Raw genomic sequence first — 15,372 nt, 5'->3', positions numbered from 1 at the left:
GTAAGCGATTACAGCGTAACTCCAAACAACCTGAACTTGTATTTTATTTTTGTGTGTGTTGTTTTCATGTTGTCAGCTTGTCCGTCTGTCGGTGGTAAATGATGTGGAACCAATGTTTTCGGGTTAAGTTTCTGCCCGGAAGCATTAATATGCTGAACGTTTTTGCTAATTAACTATTGGTCGAGGTAACTTTGAAATTATATAGAAATAAAATAGAGTAATGAAACATAAAGTGGCGTGTTGGGTTAAAATTAATTCATTGGAGGTAGAGATATTAAAGTTACAATATGGTACTACAGGATTTTATTTATTACGTGCTTTAATATCCTGTAATTGTTTATTCAATCCTAGGGAATAGTACTTTAATGTTTAGAGTAGAAATGACATTTAACTGACCTTCAATGGAGATTACAGATTTAATAAATAAGGATTTATGAACACCAGTTGTGTTCATATGTTGAGGACTGCCTGTCATGGAGTTGATGTTAAAAAAAAGACATCCGGAATGAAAATTTATTAAATTCACCTGGAAAAGGAAGTTTACAAGATTGTCTTGTTCAGTTAGAAAAAAAAAAGATGAATTGATAAGAACTAAAATTATGCTTTTTGTGGTAATCTTTCAATTCAAAAAGTCAAAAAAGTAAAAAGTAGACTTCGCTCGACTTTTGTTTGTATCAACATGATCTATTGAAAAAAAGACAACTTTTAATTTGTATTTATTTATTGACATTTACAAGTGCTATGTTTAAACTCCTCCAACAGAATAAACCAGATTTAAATGTCTGTACACCTAAAGGATAAAAAATTGAAAATAATTTTGCAAAACTAAGAAATGTGTTGCACTGGCTCCACCTGTTGGAGCAGAACCCCAGAGTGATTAATATAATGCTAATCACCTACTGCATTACCGCCACCTGCTGGCAGCAGTGTGTAAGTACTGAGTTTACATCACATTTACATGACGAGGTCTAAACATGATCTCCTGGGACAGAAGTACAGTAACTGGATGTTCTCTGGCACCACACGCTGGACACAGGACGTGACATCATCATAAGCCCTGCTGATCACATATTCAAGAATGAGCTGCAGAGGAGTGATTGAAAAACCAACATGATTCGTTTTAATTTACGATCTCAGAAAAATTCCAGGAGCCATGTGAGGTGTGGAGATGTTTTAGCTTCCTGACAGCTGAACTGGACCAGAGATGAAAAAGAAATCTCAGCTTCAGTTTAGGAATACACGTAAACCGACGCCACATAAACAGCACGGGAGTGATGTGAACAGTTGTTTTTTTTTGTGGGTGAAAATAAGGATCAATCTAGAAAACACACAAAAAAAACAAACAGAAAAAGAAAAAAAAAAGGTCATCATCCAACACCAAACAACGTGGAGGAAAGACGCCGACAGAGCTGATACAACTCAGCTCTGCGCCGCCATGGAGGGAACTAAACTCTTCTAAAGGGAGGGGGGGTGTCACCGTGGAGACGGACCACTGGCAAGACAGATCAAGCGTTTGTCACTGTCCCGTCTGTTCGCCGGTGTTGACCTTCCTCTGCGGAGGCAGAGGGCGAGTAAGGCTCATCGCGGTGCTGATGTCACACATCAAGGGGTCAAAGGTGATTCTTTTACTCCAGCTCCACCAGCAGGTCCCCCTCCCCCACCGTCTCACCCGGCTTGCAGTGGACACTTTTGACCTGGAGGAGACAAAAATGTGGATTAAACTGTAAAGAGCCAGCGGCTCCGGTCGGCGTTCCGTATCGTTACCTTGGCTTGCTTGGCGGCCGTCAAACTGTTCTGCATCTTCATGGCTTCGATCACGCAGATCTCCTGACCTTCAGCGACCTTCAACACAAGCAACCACAGATGGATCGTTAGCATCGCGCCGTTAATCTTTCACAATCGATGTTTTCGCAGCTGCGCCGTCATTCCGCAGCGTGTCGCGGTTTACCGTATCTCCAGGCTTGACGGACACGGCCACCACCGAGCCGGGCATCGGCGAGCGCAGGATGCTGCTGGTGTCTTCGGCCACTTTCTCAGGCATGAAGGTGTTCAGCTCCGAGGCCAGCTTGGATAGAATGCGAACCTCAAACTGCAGAGAGAAATAAATATATGCAAATTCATCCATCAGCTCCTGATGCTTCTATCCGGATTATTATAAGGACCAGAGAGGATCATGGGATCTAACTCACCAACGTTCCCAGATACTGGAGGACGATCCTTCCTGAAGCATCTCTGGACAAACACTTCAAGATAAAAACGACAGCATTAAAGGAAATGCTGTAAAAATTCCATTGCAGACCCGGTTTCCTGTTAGCGCCTCACCTGCAGCGTCCTGTCCCGCCCGTCAACGGTGATCGGCAGCAACGGCGACGCCAAGTTCCACGTTCCGATGACTTCCACCTTTTCTCCGTCCACCTCCACCTGCGGAGGGAAACGCATCAGCGACTCCTGACGGGCGTCAGAGATGTTTGATGTTCTCACTGATGGAGATACTCACGCTGTAAACGCTTCCCGATTTCGTCACCTCCAGGGAATGAGTCCCCCCCGCCAGCTCGGCACACAGCTCCCAGCGGTTGGATTCCACAGGCATGGAGGAAACCCTACAGTTAAATCAAGAGCGATTAAACTGGATGTTTTTTTCATTCAACCCCCCCCCACCCCCCAAAAAAAGCGGCCTCACCTCACGGCGCCCAGCAGTGCATGGGCGCGGAGCTGGGCGGTGATGTAGAGCCCCGCCGCCGTGGCCAGAAGCTCTCGCCGCTCGCCGGCGTCCAGCTGGTGACCCTTGAACCCGTCTGGGTACACCTCCGGGAGGAAGTTGGTGCTGATGTCACCAGAGATGAAGCGAGGGTTGGTGATGATTTCACGCAGGAGCGGAATGTTGTGGGTCACGCCTGGATGGGAACGACAGGAAGTCAACCAAACAAAGAAGAAGAAGAGGAGGAGGAAGGTGTGTGGAACCCGTCGCTGCACCTCTGATGACATAGCTGTCCAGAGCGTCCTCCATCCGGGCGAGGGCCTCCGCTCGCGTGGCGCCGTAGGTTACCAGCTACAAGCAAACACCGGCAAAGCAAACACTTTAAATAAAGCACCGCTGGGCTTCTGGTTCAGCTGTGAGAACGCTTCTGCCCCTGATCCATCACTGACCTTTGAGATCATGGGGTCGTAGTAGATGCTGATGTCACTTCCTTCCTGGATGCCGCTGTCTACACGCACCTGACGGAGCAAAGAAACGATCAACGTGACAAGAAGAGACATCGATCCCCGAGTGGATTATGTATGAGAACACACACACACACACACACTTACGTTGCTGAGGTCCTCGGGTTCTCGATATTGGGAGAGCCGTCCGATGGAAGGAAGACCAAAAGACTTGTACGGATCCTGACAGAACAAAACAACAGATACGGATCAAATCATGAAACGTTGGACAACCAATAAAAAGAAAATCCTGACGTCCAGCAAGATCTGGATCCACATCTGGAAGATTATCTTAGCTGCTTTTTTTTTTTAATTTGTGACTTCCTGTTTGGTTGTTAAGGGAAAAAAAGTACAGGTGCCACAAATATATGATTGAAAAATATTTTTTCAACATGAACAAAAACACGTCTATTTCCTCACGCTTTACCTCGGCGTAGACCCGACTCTCTATGGCCCACCCGTTTATCGGGATGTCTTCCTGTTTGTGCTGCAGCCGGTAACCCTTGGCGACCCGGATCATCTGCTCCACCAGGTCCAGACCAGTGATGCACTCCGTGATCGGATGCTCCACCTGGGGTCAAAAGGTCACGGGGAAGATACAAGATAGTGTGAGGAGATGAAAGTCAAGGAAGGGGATTAAACGCACAATCACAATGAGCCTTAATCCAGGAGGTTACCATGGAAACAGAAGAAAAGAAGACAAAAAGAAGTCCACTAAAAGGCTGAAGGAACATATAGCCAACCTGCAGTCGTGTGTTCATCTCCAGGAAGAAGAAGTTCTTCCTGGAATCCACCAGGAACTCCACCGTCCCCGCTGAGGAATACTGGACGGCCTGGGCCAGCTGCACCGCCTGCTCCCCCATCGCCCGTCGGGTCTCCGGGTCGAGGAACGTACTGGATGGGAATCACTGGATTAGCCTCTACAGCGGATTCAGTGGCGCTGAATTCATTTGAATGTCAGGGCCGCTGCTGCGGCGTGGAGACGGATTTATTTAGATGGAAACGAGGCCTCCGGGTGTTTCTAATTCAGATTAGAGGCGACTGACCTCGGAGCCTCCTCCACCACCTTCTGGTTCCTCCTCTGGATGGAGCACTCCCTCTCGTTGAGCCACAGCGCGTTACCGTGCTTGTCAGCCAGAACCTACGAGGAGAAGCACATGATGTTCTCCTCCTTCACTGTGGCGGCGTAACGGAAGCGTTCCCTCAGGAGGCGTCTCTCTGTGTGTTTTACCTGAATCTCTATGTGTCTGGGGTTGTCGATGTACTTCTCAATGAGCAGCCGGTCGTCTCCGAAGCTGGACGCCGCCTCCTGGGACGAGAAGCGGAAGCCTTCCCTGTGACGCAGACGCCAGAGAGGTTAAAGGTTAAGTGATAGAAAGTTTTTTTGTTACATCCCGCTTCAAGGCGCTGTAATTGTCAACGTTCGTCTGTCTGCCCGTTAGTTTGTCTATTGATTCTCCAGGAAATAACGTTCACAGCAGACATTCAGTCGGGGAATACCCCGGATTCCCTTTGCGTAGAATGAGGTGATTCATTGCCAGACGGTTTTGTAAGAGCAACTCCTGTATGTTTAAGGTGTGACAATACCTGGTCTCCTCATCGTTCCAGGCGATCCTCATTCCTTTACCTCCTCCTCCTGCAGATGCTTTAATCATAACCGGATAGCCTAGAAATAAGAACAGTGAGGGTCACACCAACCTCTGACAAAGATCACGGAACGCAATTCAGACACAAACTGGACCGTTACTTGCAAGACTTGCAAGATTTGTTGATTTGCGTCACTAAAAGCAGGAAATAATCCCACTTCATCTCATCTGTCATGCCCCGCCCCTCCACAGTCAACGATGGAAATTGGTGAAAAATCCTTCACTCACAATGTTAAAAAAATTCCCTAAACTACATGAATTTGATTGGGTTTAATCAACTTTAACTCTTAAACCAGGGTTTTAGCACCATCAGCTGACAATGACTGGTTTTCAGAACGGATGACTCACCGATTTCCTGCGCGATCTTCACCGCGTCATCAGCCGTCTGGCACAGAGAGGGTTAACGGTTACTGATCATCATCAGTTCCTTCCACTTGAGTCCCGTCGGGGTCCGAGTGAGCGCTCTTACCTCGACGACGCCGTCGAATCCCGGGATGGTGTTGACCTTCGCCGCCTTGGCGATGAGCTTGCTCTCGATTTTATCCCCCATGGCCTGGATGGCGTGGGTGTCCGGGCCGATGAACGTCACGCCCTCCGCCGCCTGGCGAGAAGAGAAGGACGTTAACCACATCAGACTCAGAGTAAAACCAGAGACGGAAAACAAGGTCGACCTCCGACCGCCAGCGGCTCCGCCACACACGATGTTTGCATTCAGCGTTTCTAAATATCCTCTTTCTTAAAATGATTTTATAACAACTGGTAATAAAGTCGGAGCTTTATCGCCCCAAAACAAATTACACCGTAGATTTTTAATATTTTAGAAAATGCTGCTCCTCATCTGGTTACAATTTAGCAGGAAAAGTGGATTTTGTGCTATGCAGACATTCATAATGATTCATAGGACCTTCATAACAATCCTAATGCGCTCTGAAGCCCTTAAACAGTTAAAACTTTGTACATCGGTAGTTGAACTGTTTTTAAACTAACTTGTTTTTGTACTAACTAGGTTTTAAAATTAACTAGTTTTTAAACTAACTAGTTTCTGAACTAACTGATTAACCCATTAGGTTTTGAACAAATTAGGTTCTAAACTAACTAGACTTTGATTTAACATAAACATTGTATGTTGATTTATATTTGTTGTTTTTTAATTATGTCTTTTAGTTGTTGTTTTATTTATTGTTTATGTTTACACTGTATGTTTTGTTTTATTTGCTGTTTTATTATGTTTACACTGTTTACATTTACGCTGTATGTTTTTACACCTATCCTGCTTCACGTGCTTTCAGCTGCCCCTTGGGGACTAATAAAGTTTTTTGAATTGAATTGAAAAAAGGTTCATGCAGACACATTTCTGCTAAAGAACAGTGACTTTTGAACACGTCACACTTTATAAGCACCACCTATGAAGCGTTCTTACGATGCTGCTCTACTTTACTGCGAGCGCTTTGTCTTACAGTTCATTGTTAAGGTGTGTCGGCAGGTGAGTGCAGGCAGTTGTTGCTTTTTCCTCAATCCCATCATTCAACTTGACATATATTGATCTGAAAGTGAGGAATGTCGTAAGACACCTTCAGATGAGGATATGTGCCTTTCACAACTTGGCAGGATTTCCACTGGAAAGAAATGTAATAGTCTCATTTCACTTCCTTTAATATACTCCTAAATCACTTCTGAAGTTGATGCGAGGGTCAGGCTGGATTAGAATGGAACCTGTTCTTGGGATTACTACACTTTGTCTTTTGTCTTTGTAAACTTTGTGACTTCTTACAGCAGAAAAATCACAGACAGAAAAAAATAAATCAGTGATGACAGAAATGTGTGAGTGTGTGACTCACCAAGCGCTTTGCAAACTCTTTATTCTCCGAGAGGAACCCATAACCAGGATGAACCTGAAGGGAACATATAGAAGAACTGGTTCAGCCGCTCCACTTACAGAGAATGTTCATCAGCGTATAGACAGCACCCGCCCACCGCCGTCAGACCAAACCACTCTCAAAATGCTTACAGCTTGTGCTCCAGTCGTTCTGATGGCTTCCATGATGGCGTCCATGTTCAGATAGCTCTTGCTGGTGGGGGCAGGGCCGACACACACCACCTCGTCGGCCATCTTCACGTGAACCTGGAGATTTATGTGAGGATATTAAATCTCAATATCAAGTCATTTCATCTGCACATTCTAAAAGAATGCAGAACTTCTTGTTCTGATCAGTTTCCCCGGTCTCTGGTAAAATATTTGAGATGATTCTCTTTGTTTAATATCATCTGTCCACACCATTAAACCAGATCTCCTTCTCCACCTGCCCAACCTGTCTACCAACTTTCAGCAAGTACCGTCTGATCGCTAGTGCCTGACCTGCACTAGACAAACAAACACACAAGCTCATCCTCCCCGAGAGCAGCTAGGAAAACTTGAGTCAACATCTGAACTGTTCACACCCGGATTGAAACATATGCTGACTCACGGCAGTGGAGTCCACGTCGCTGTGAACAGCTACAGACTGGATGCCCATTTTTTTGCAAGTCTTGATCACCTGGTGGAAAATCACACAACAGGAAGATGATCTGACGATAGTTTCAGTCGGGTTTAAACAGAAGTTTGTATTTGTGCGTCAGCTAGACTCACCCTGCAGGCAATCTCTCCTCTGTTGGCGATGAGGATCTTATCAAAAGTCTGTGGAGGGAAACGTCAGATTTCATCTGTTTGTCATTGACACAACGAGGACTTTCTGTGCTCCGGCTAGTCGCCAATGGTTACACAAGCAAAGTGTAGCTTATGGAACAAAGCAGCTGTGTTTGAGAAATTATTAAAACTATAAATGACAAAACTCTGATGTTCCTTCAAGTAAATGTTCAGACTTCCTTCCACATCGACAGCTGATTGCTGAATCCGTCAAACAGCAGGAAGTAGTAAACATTCGTCACCTTTTCGTTGGGATTGTGCGCGGTGGAATACTGAGCGATGTGGTAAACGGCGCGGCATCTGGACTGGAGTGAGCCATGCTGGAAAAAAAACGGAGAAATATTTAAATACCTCAATGCAAAAGGCATCCCATGGAAAATAAAAGGCTTTCCTTCGTCGACTACTGCAGTTTTAAAACAATTCAAGCTGAATACCATCCCTCATAGGGGACACATTCACAGATTGGGTGCAGATTACACCCTGAGCCAACCTGCATGGGATTATTTCAGCATTTTAAACATAAAGGAGCCCTGAACTCCGCATGATCACCGCTGGAGGTCATAGGAGCTAAAGGGTCTCTGGGAGGAACCAGAAATGCTGATCATTTTTGGTGGAACTACTTAGAGGCTACAGGTGTCAGTAATATAATTTAATTATTATTAATGTAATTATTATAAACAGGTAATAACTTTTTTTTTTCCACAGTAAACTTAATGTTTGATAAACTGTACAGTTTGTTCTCTACTGCTGTCCAGTTTACTCAACAGACCCCCTCGTGGTCGGATCAGGCAGGAATCCATCCAGATGTTGAATTCAATGATATTTATGCGGGTCAAATCCACCTAAGTTAGCATTGTGTAAACGAACACCTGACTGACTGACAGTTTGAAGAGTTTTTCAAGCGGCATTAATAAAAGAAACAACAAACAATTGAATTAGAAGTCAAATTTAATTAAATTTCACTTTGACATGTCAGGAGACGAACAAATAATTAATCGTCTGTGTTTTGTTTCTCCCCCGTCAAGAACATTGAGGACCCTCCGGCTATTCGTTAGCATGTCGTAAACTAAGCTAACAGGCAGTCACGTGATTGACTTCTGTTTTTAATTTATTTAACTTGAATCTTTCCGCAAAGTCACTGCGCACACAGCTCACCTTTACCGCAAACAGCAGTCTGTTAAATGATGGAGAAAGGCTGTGCGCCGCCATGTTGCCAAGAAGGAATCCACTAAACTCATCGTCGACGTGATGACGTAGCGGCTTTAAAGACAGCTGATTGGTGGAGAGAGAGGCGTCAGCTCCATTCAATTTTTTTTTTCTCTGAAAACTTTATTTATAATTCTACAAATTTGAGCAGCTGTGTTCTTTTGACGAGTCTCAGCAGAAGAGATGAAATCACTGATTAATCAATGAAAACCTTCTCAATGATTGTTTTATCTGCTTAATCGTTAATATTACACATGTTTTGTTAAAAATGTGTAACATTAACATTCAAAGAAATAAGATGTTTAGCCACTGAAATAGCTGGTTATAAATGTTTTATTTACAGTATATTTATGTCTAAAAAAACACTACTTTTGATCATGACTGCTGTCCTGACATAGAGAGTGATTGAAAGGATGTATCCTTTAGCAAACACCACTAATACTTTTTTTTAGTAATTTAATTAATTTAACAAATTGCATTTTTTTGGAGAAAAGCAACTCAATGAGAAGTTCCTATTATGAATGGCTCACGCTGTGAACTCACCAGGAGATACTGGATCAGTTAGTCTAGAACTAGGACTCAGTTGACATTTAGGGCTGATTTATGTGACACAATGTTGTTGTTTTTTCTTTGGACACAGGTGATCACGTTTGTTTAGTCTATGAAAAGTTTACAATCAGCCAGCAGACAGTAAATTCTATTCAGCCGTGACTGTTACACATGGCTGGAGTTATTTATGTCTCCACTACTGAGAAATCAAAATCTGAACACCCTAGAGTCAGTCCATCACTGGGCTGAGACAAACACTGATGAAAAAACACTGAGAAAACACTGATGCATGCTCACATTCACACCTGTGGACAATATAGACTCGCATAATGCATGTTTTTGAACTGAGAATGTGGGAAAGTCATTGAAAATGGTTCAAAATATAAAGAACAATAAAAATTCATCACTCATAAATGAAGTATATTTTATAAGTGAGTCAGCGATGTTACACAAAGCCCAAACTGCAGGAATAACTAGACATTAGGTGAATTTAGTGGAAATCTTAAGATGTGTTTGGCTCCTCCTACATGTTCCTCACCTTTTATTCCACATCAGCTTCAATGTTCACCCCCAGGCGGCCTCTTCAAACCTTCAAGACTCCTTTTCTGAAGTGTGCAGTGTGTTCCTCTGTCAGTTGACACATGGAGAAATGGTGCATCCATGCTTTTATGTACATACATATGGTTTATAGATCCATTCCTGGAGACTGTGTGGAGGATTCAGGTTTATTTTCTAGCGCCAGCATCGCCTGTCAAACCTCCTCATTCATTAACGTCACAAAGACGAGCAGCGATTCATTTGATTCACGATTCATCACCAACAAATGATTGAAATCAAGTTAAGAAATGTAATGAATTCTGTTTCTATGGTTACTTCTCTCCACATTTAATAGTTACTACTATTAAGACTTTTCTCTTGCTACGCTACATGGGGTGTTTGTGTTTCAGACTAAAGTAATGACTGTAGCTCTAATAACACAAAGTATCTCAAAATGATGATTTGATATGTCCAAAGGAAAAAAACAATGTTCTCAAACCAAGTTCTGATTTTATTTGTAAATAAATAAGTAATTTTTTTGGATATTTTTTAAACTTATTAGATACAAATTCATTAATTTGAGAAAATTTTAATTGTTAGAATAAACTAAGCAATTATTTTATTACACTTTTATTCTCAGGCACCAAAACCTTATTTTGAAAATATTTTCATTATTATGATGAACTAAATCATTATTTTATTTTTGAGGAAGTTAGTCATTATTTGATGATTCTTGAGTCATTTATTATGTATGTATGTTTCTACTTCTCTTTCTTCTACTGTAATTAAATCCTTGCATTGAAATTGTTGTTTTTTTGAGAAACCACATCATAATTACTGATAATTTAACATTCGTGTTTTGATGCAAACGTGTGATAATTTTTTTTTAGAAAGTAAGACATAAGTAATTTTTAAATATGTCAGTTATTCTCAGTGATGGGCTTTCATACATTTAAACAGTGATGGATGAATGGAGACACTTTCTATTTAAAGCGTTTCCTGCTTTGATTCCAAGATCCACTTCCTGGTTCTGCACACTTTGACCACCAACAGGGAAAATATTATTAGATGTCTTGATTTAATACACATTTTCATGTAAAACAAATATGACATATATGATGATTTCGGTGACTTTGCAGTCTTGACTAAATTGCAAATGAAGTGTAAACAGATGCGGGTGGTTGAACCCGCAGACAGGTCCACAGAGTCGATGAGGTTTAAGGAGACACTTGATGATCGGTACGACCCGGGGTCAGTCCAGTCGCGTCCAAACTGTGGCGTCGCCGCCGGCGCCGTTTTCGGACTGAACCGCAGGAAACACTTCAGAACAAGTTAACGTGTAACAATTTGTGAGAAAGGCCTCAGCTTCCTTCAAAGTGCTCGTCAGGCCGTCAGCACAAGCAGCAGCCGTGTGTGTGTGTGTGAGTGTGTGATTCACACACACACACACCAGTAGGTTAAAGCCCACTGAGGACTTCAAGGTCCGGGGGGAGGAATTTAAGGGCAGCTCTGCCCACATTGCGAGGCGGACGCTATGGAAACCAAATTTTTTCCGCTGTGAAAAAAGTTCAGTCCAATTTTTCTCAAATATTTGAAAGAATATTTAGACTTTTTTGTTCATAAATGTAGTTGAAACCGATAAAAACACGCATTCCAGCCCGTTTTTTATTCACGCCTCTGCGTTAAATATTCTAACGAGATTCGTCTCGTCGTCGGGAGCTGACGTAGGATTTCCTGATGGTCCTGGTTGTTTTTGTTGTTTGTTTGGGGTTTTTTTTAAATTTTGCTGCCAGCAGCGTTTTTATAAACCTTCTTATAAAAAACAAACACCTAACAAGATAGTGAGAAGTAAATTTAAAAAAAAAGATGGTAAACGTGAAGGGAGCGGAGGTAAACGTTAGCGGTTAGCTCGGTTTTCAATGTGGCGGTGAAGGCCGATAGGTAGAGGGCTGTTAGAGGTGTGTGTGTGTGTGGGGGGGGGGTAAATAAATTTAGAATTTTTGTAGAATTAATTTTGGAATTTGTTGGAAACAAAATAAGAAATAAAACGCAAAAAAAAAAATCTGATGAAAACCAGATTATGCATCTCAAAAACTCACATTGCCATTAAATCCTTCCCACTAGGCCTTGGACGGGCTGTCGCCATGGCAACACGCCTGCCGTCTTCCAGTGTGGACGGCGCTGCTAGGAGTTCAGGCTAACTTTAACCGGTTTAGCCCTTGGAATCGCTTCATAGATCGATAATCTGTCTCAAAGGAGGTCGTCACGCGTTTCAAAATCCCCCTCCCCTTTATTTCCCAGCAGGCAGTGCGGTCGCCAACATTCCCCCTGGTCCATTTGTACAACATTAACCTCCCCCTCCCTCACCACTTGGTTAATTCAGGTTAGGCCGCTAACACTGATGAAGACGAAGTTTTACACCAAAACGTTTGAAAACTCCTGGTGTCCCTTCCTGGTAAAGTCTGTCGGTCCAATCGGATCGCAGCCTCTCAGAAGGACCGCCCACTGCTGGTTCTAGAACATTACAGCAACTTTGATTCCACAGAGTGTCCTGTGGCCTGACCACCCCCCCGGGGGACTCTGCTGCTCCAACTACGTGACGTACTCCTCGTCATCGCTAGGTTCTGATTTGATGTGGTCGGGGTGGAGGAGGGGGAAGTGCGGCGCCGTAGTCCTGGTACACACGTACCACTCCTTAATGTTCGACAGCTGAGGTAAGGCGGGGTTGACGGAGCGCTGGCTCCGACGGGGGGTCCGGTTGCTCTGCTGCTTCTGGGCCAGCTGGTTCTTCAGGCCCGACAGCGACAGATCCAGAGGCATCGCCATGGGAGATGAGCTCCGCAGCAGCAGCTTGTGGTCGGCGCCGTCGGCCGAACCCATGTCCAACTCGCGATTGGACAGAAGGGGGAAAGAAGCATTTCTATTGGCGAGCGCCGGGGAAAGGCGGTTGATTTTCAGGTCGAGGGGCTCCAGGAGGGCCTGGTGGGGCGGCTGGAACGGATGAGGGATGGAGTCGTACGCGTCCCGCGGCTCCGAGGCGGGCGACGACTTGATGTGGACCTTCATGTGTTTGCGCAGGGAGCTGGGGTGTGTGTAGGACTTGGTGCAGCCCATGGCCTTGCAGTCGTAGGGTTTGGAGGCCGTGTGGACCTGCGAGTGCTTCTTCCGGTCGCTGCTGTTGGCGAAGCGGCGTTCGCAAAACTCGCACTGGAACGGCTTCTCGCCTGAAACACAGAACAGAACGTTCGAGATTTGACGAACGTTTTCATCGACGCTCGGCCTGATGAATGTCAAACGGAACGTTTATTTATCACCAGCTGCTTCTTCAACCCGTTTCCATGACAAATGGAGGGCGGGGCAGGAGACGGGTACATTATAGAGACGATTTTACCAGACAGGTTGTTATTAGTGATGAGTAATCCTCATCATTCAGAGTATTTTAAAAATATATCCCCTTTAAAATAACTCTCCCCCCTCCTGCGGTAGTTGGTTCATCCCCACCACCCCTCCAATTTTAGAAACGGGTACGAATGACAACACATGCTAGATAATAAACCCGACAATAATACTCATGTTACTTTAAATTATCTGCACGCCTTCGTTCCTAAATATGAATATTAAGGATCAAAAGATCTAAAAAGGACATATTTGCAGGGAAAAAAAACAAATAAATGTGAAAAAGCAAAAAAAAAAACAACAAAAAAAAGGCTGAGAGTTGAAAAAAAACGTGATTCAGTTTCAATAAAACAATTCAGTTTGACGTCCGGTGCTGTGGGACAACAATTACAAATGTTCACATTTGACAAATTTGATCTGGGAAACCATCAATAAAATAGATCAAACTAATGAAGACAATTTCTAGTGGATTATTTTCATTGATTATTATTATTATTACCTCAATGAAAATAATCCACTAGAAATTGGATTATTATTATTATTATGGATCAAAAAACGATCACTAGAATATTCCTTTATATATAAAAAAAAGAGATACCTTTGTCTCTTTTACTCTAAAATCATGAGTCTCTATTATTAACCCTTCATTAATGTGTTAAAGAGCTCATCTCCAACTGTTGATGAATGGATCACCACCCTTTTTAAAAAAAAAATTTTCAATCAAACACACTCAAAATATAAAAACCACCTATTTCTTCTGCGGGCTGGGAATTAAAATGATCATTAATTCCTTGCATCCAATTCTTCCACTGTGCGCGACCCCCTCCCTGAGCTGCAGTTTGGACCCCCCCTATAGGGGGGACAAGGGAGCAATGCATCGGAACCGAACGCACCCCCGGGTAAACATGGAGGGGATTCCTAACACAGTGGGAACAATCTCTATTAACCTCTTTATTCTCAATCCGGGGTGGGGTGGGGTGGGGGGGTGAGGAGTGAGATGGGTGGGTGGGTGGGGGAGCTTCTGTCCTGATGGATGACACGGATTTACAGATTATGACTGTATCAGTGTGTGTGTGTGTGTGTGTGTGTGTGTGAGGATGAAACCCACCAGTGTGCGTGCGCGTATGGATCTTGAGGTTCTCGGAGCGGGCGAACATCTTGCCGCAGTTGGGAAACGCGCACGCAAACGGCTTCTCGCCGGTGTGCACGCGGATGTGGTTGATGAGTTTGTATTTGGCTTTGAACGCCTTCCCGCCGCGCAGACACTCGTCCCACATGCAGACGTGACTGAGGCTCTCCAGCCCCGCCGCGACATGTTCGGTGGTGACGTGGTCCACCAGCTCATGCATGGAGCTGAAAGTTTGCTCGCAGACGGACGTCCCCGCCGCCGCCGCCGCCGTGCGCCCCAGCCTCTGCCGGGAAGAAGTTCGGTCGATCCATCTGCACACCAGCTCCGTTTTGACGGTGGGGCCTTTGGAGAAATCCAGCAGGCCGTCCATCCCGACGCCGGAGCCTCCGTCCGCCGGAGCGCAGATGTTCGAGGCTCTCGCCTGGTGCGGCGAGACGATGCTCGAAGCCCCGGAGTTGTTGTTCCCCAGCGGAGAGACGAGGCCATTGTGCCTGGCCGCCACCACCACAGCGGCCGCCCGCTTCATGCTCAGCGCGGCGGGGCTGCCCCGCTCTCCCGTACTTCCAAACCCCCAATAAATGAGTTGGAATCCGAGCGGGGACGCGTTCGACGATCGTTCCGCTTCCTTCCTTGCGCGTTTTGGTGAAAGGGAGAGCGCATGCGGCGGTGTCTTTACCCCCCGCTGCTTCGGCGTTAGATCCCGAGAGTCAGAGCCTCCATGCTTTTATTTACTGAGTGAATGGAGGTGAACGGAGTCGAAGGAATAGAGCGGGCGGCGTCCCAACACTGTCTGCACGCGTCCTTGTCTCCTTTCCTTCCCCTCCCGCTGCTTTCCTCGTTCCTTTTCCTTTCGACTGACTCAAAGTTATGTCCGGTGAAAGTCACAAATACTGAAATCACCAAGTCACCTTCAGATATTTAAGTATTCGTTTGTGTTGTAATGTGAAATTTTATTACGTGTACAGGGTAGTATTTAAATAAATAAATTTGTAGTCAAGGAAAAACTAGTATTTTGTCATTTCATG

The 15,372-nt window shown here is 44.6% G+C and overlaps 2 protein-coding genes across 2 annotated transcripts; both read right to left on the bottom strand.

Moving 5' to 3' along the window:
• Positions 1–709: 709 nt before the first annotated feature.
• Positions 710–8,758, bottom strand: pcca (propionyl-CoA carboxylase subunit alpha). The gene is made up of 23 exons (XM_068327206.1): positions 8,686–8,758; positions 7,773–7,850; positions 7,474–7,521; positions 7,313–7,381; positions 6,856–6,969; positions 6,686–6,739; positions 5,317–5,448; positions 5,196–5,232; positions 4,789–4,867; positions 4,433–4,535; positions 4,248–4,342; positions 3,945–4,095; positions 3,629–3,772; positions 3,310–3,384; positions 3,148–3,216; positions 2,974–3,049; positions 2,681–2,894; positions 2,498–2,600; positions 2,323–2,421; positions 2,190–2,243; positions 1,949–2,089; positions 1,765–1,842; positions 710–1,694 (listed from the first exon to the last, which is right to left on the bottom strand). Exons 1-23 carry the CDS (start codon positions 8,737–8,739, stop codon positions 1,626–1,628), a joined length of 2,136 nt encoding a protein of 711 aa, XP_068183307.1. The 5' UTR covers positions 8,740–8,758; the 3' UTR covers positions 710–1,625.
• Positions 8,759–10,900: 2,142 nt separating this feature from the next.
• Positions 10,901–15,230, bottom strand: LOC137603876 (zinc finger protein ZIC 5-like). The gene is made up of 2 exons (XM_068327704.1): positions 14,327–15,230; positions 10,901–13,046 (listed from the first exon to the last, which is right to left on the bottom strand). Exons 1-2 carry the CDS (start codon positions 14,871–14,873, stop codon positions 12,415–12,417), a joined length of 1,179 nt encoding a protein of 392 aa, XP_068183805.1. The 5' UTR covers positions 14,874–15,230; the 3' UTR covers positions 10,901–12,414.
• Positions 15,231–15,372: the final 142 nt, after the last annotated feature.

Source organism: Antennarius striatus, chromosome 11 (assembly GCF_040054535.1).
Source record: "Antennarius striatus isolate MH-2024 chromosome 11, ASM4005453v1, whole genome shotgun sequence".
NCBI lineage: Eukaryota > Metazoa > Chordata > Actinopteri > Lophiiformes > Antennariidae > Antennarius > Antennarius striatus.
The sequence above is the reverse complement of the archived record's forward strand: the minus strand, read 5'-3'. Positions and strand labels throughout refer to the sequence as shown.

Excerpts from the sequence above, each read along its gene's own strand:
- LOC137603876 (XM_068327704.1), bottom strand. The coding sequence starts at position 14,873 with ATGAAGCGGGCGGCCGCTGTGGTGGTGGCGGCCAGGCACAATGGCCTC. Across the intron at positions 13,047-14,326 it reads CCATACGCGCACGCACACTG|GCGAGAAGCCGTTCCAGTGC; the intron begins GTGGGTTTCATC and ends TCTGTGTTTCAG.
- pcca (XM_068327206.1), bottom strand. The coding sequence starts at position 8,739 with ATGGCGGCGCACAGCCTTTCTCCATCATTTAACAGACTGCTGTTTGCG. Across the intron at positions 2,422-2,497 it reads AATCGGGAAGCGTTTACAGC|GTGGAGGTGGACGGAGAAAA; the intron begins GTGAGTATCTCC and ends TTCCCTCCGCAG. Across the intron at positions 2,244-2,322 it reads GGCGGGACAGGACGCTGCAG|TGTTTGTCCAGAGATGCTTC; the intron begins GTGAGGCGCTAA and ends TTTATCTTGAAG.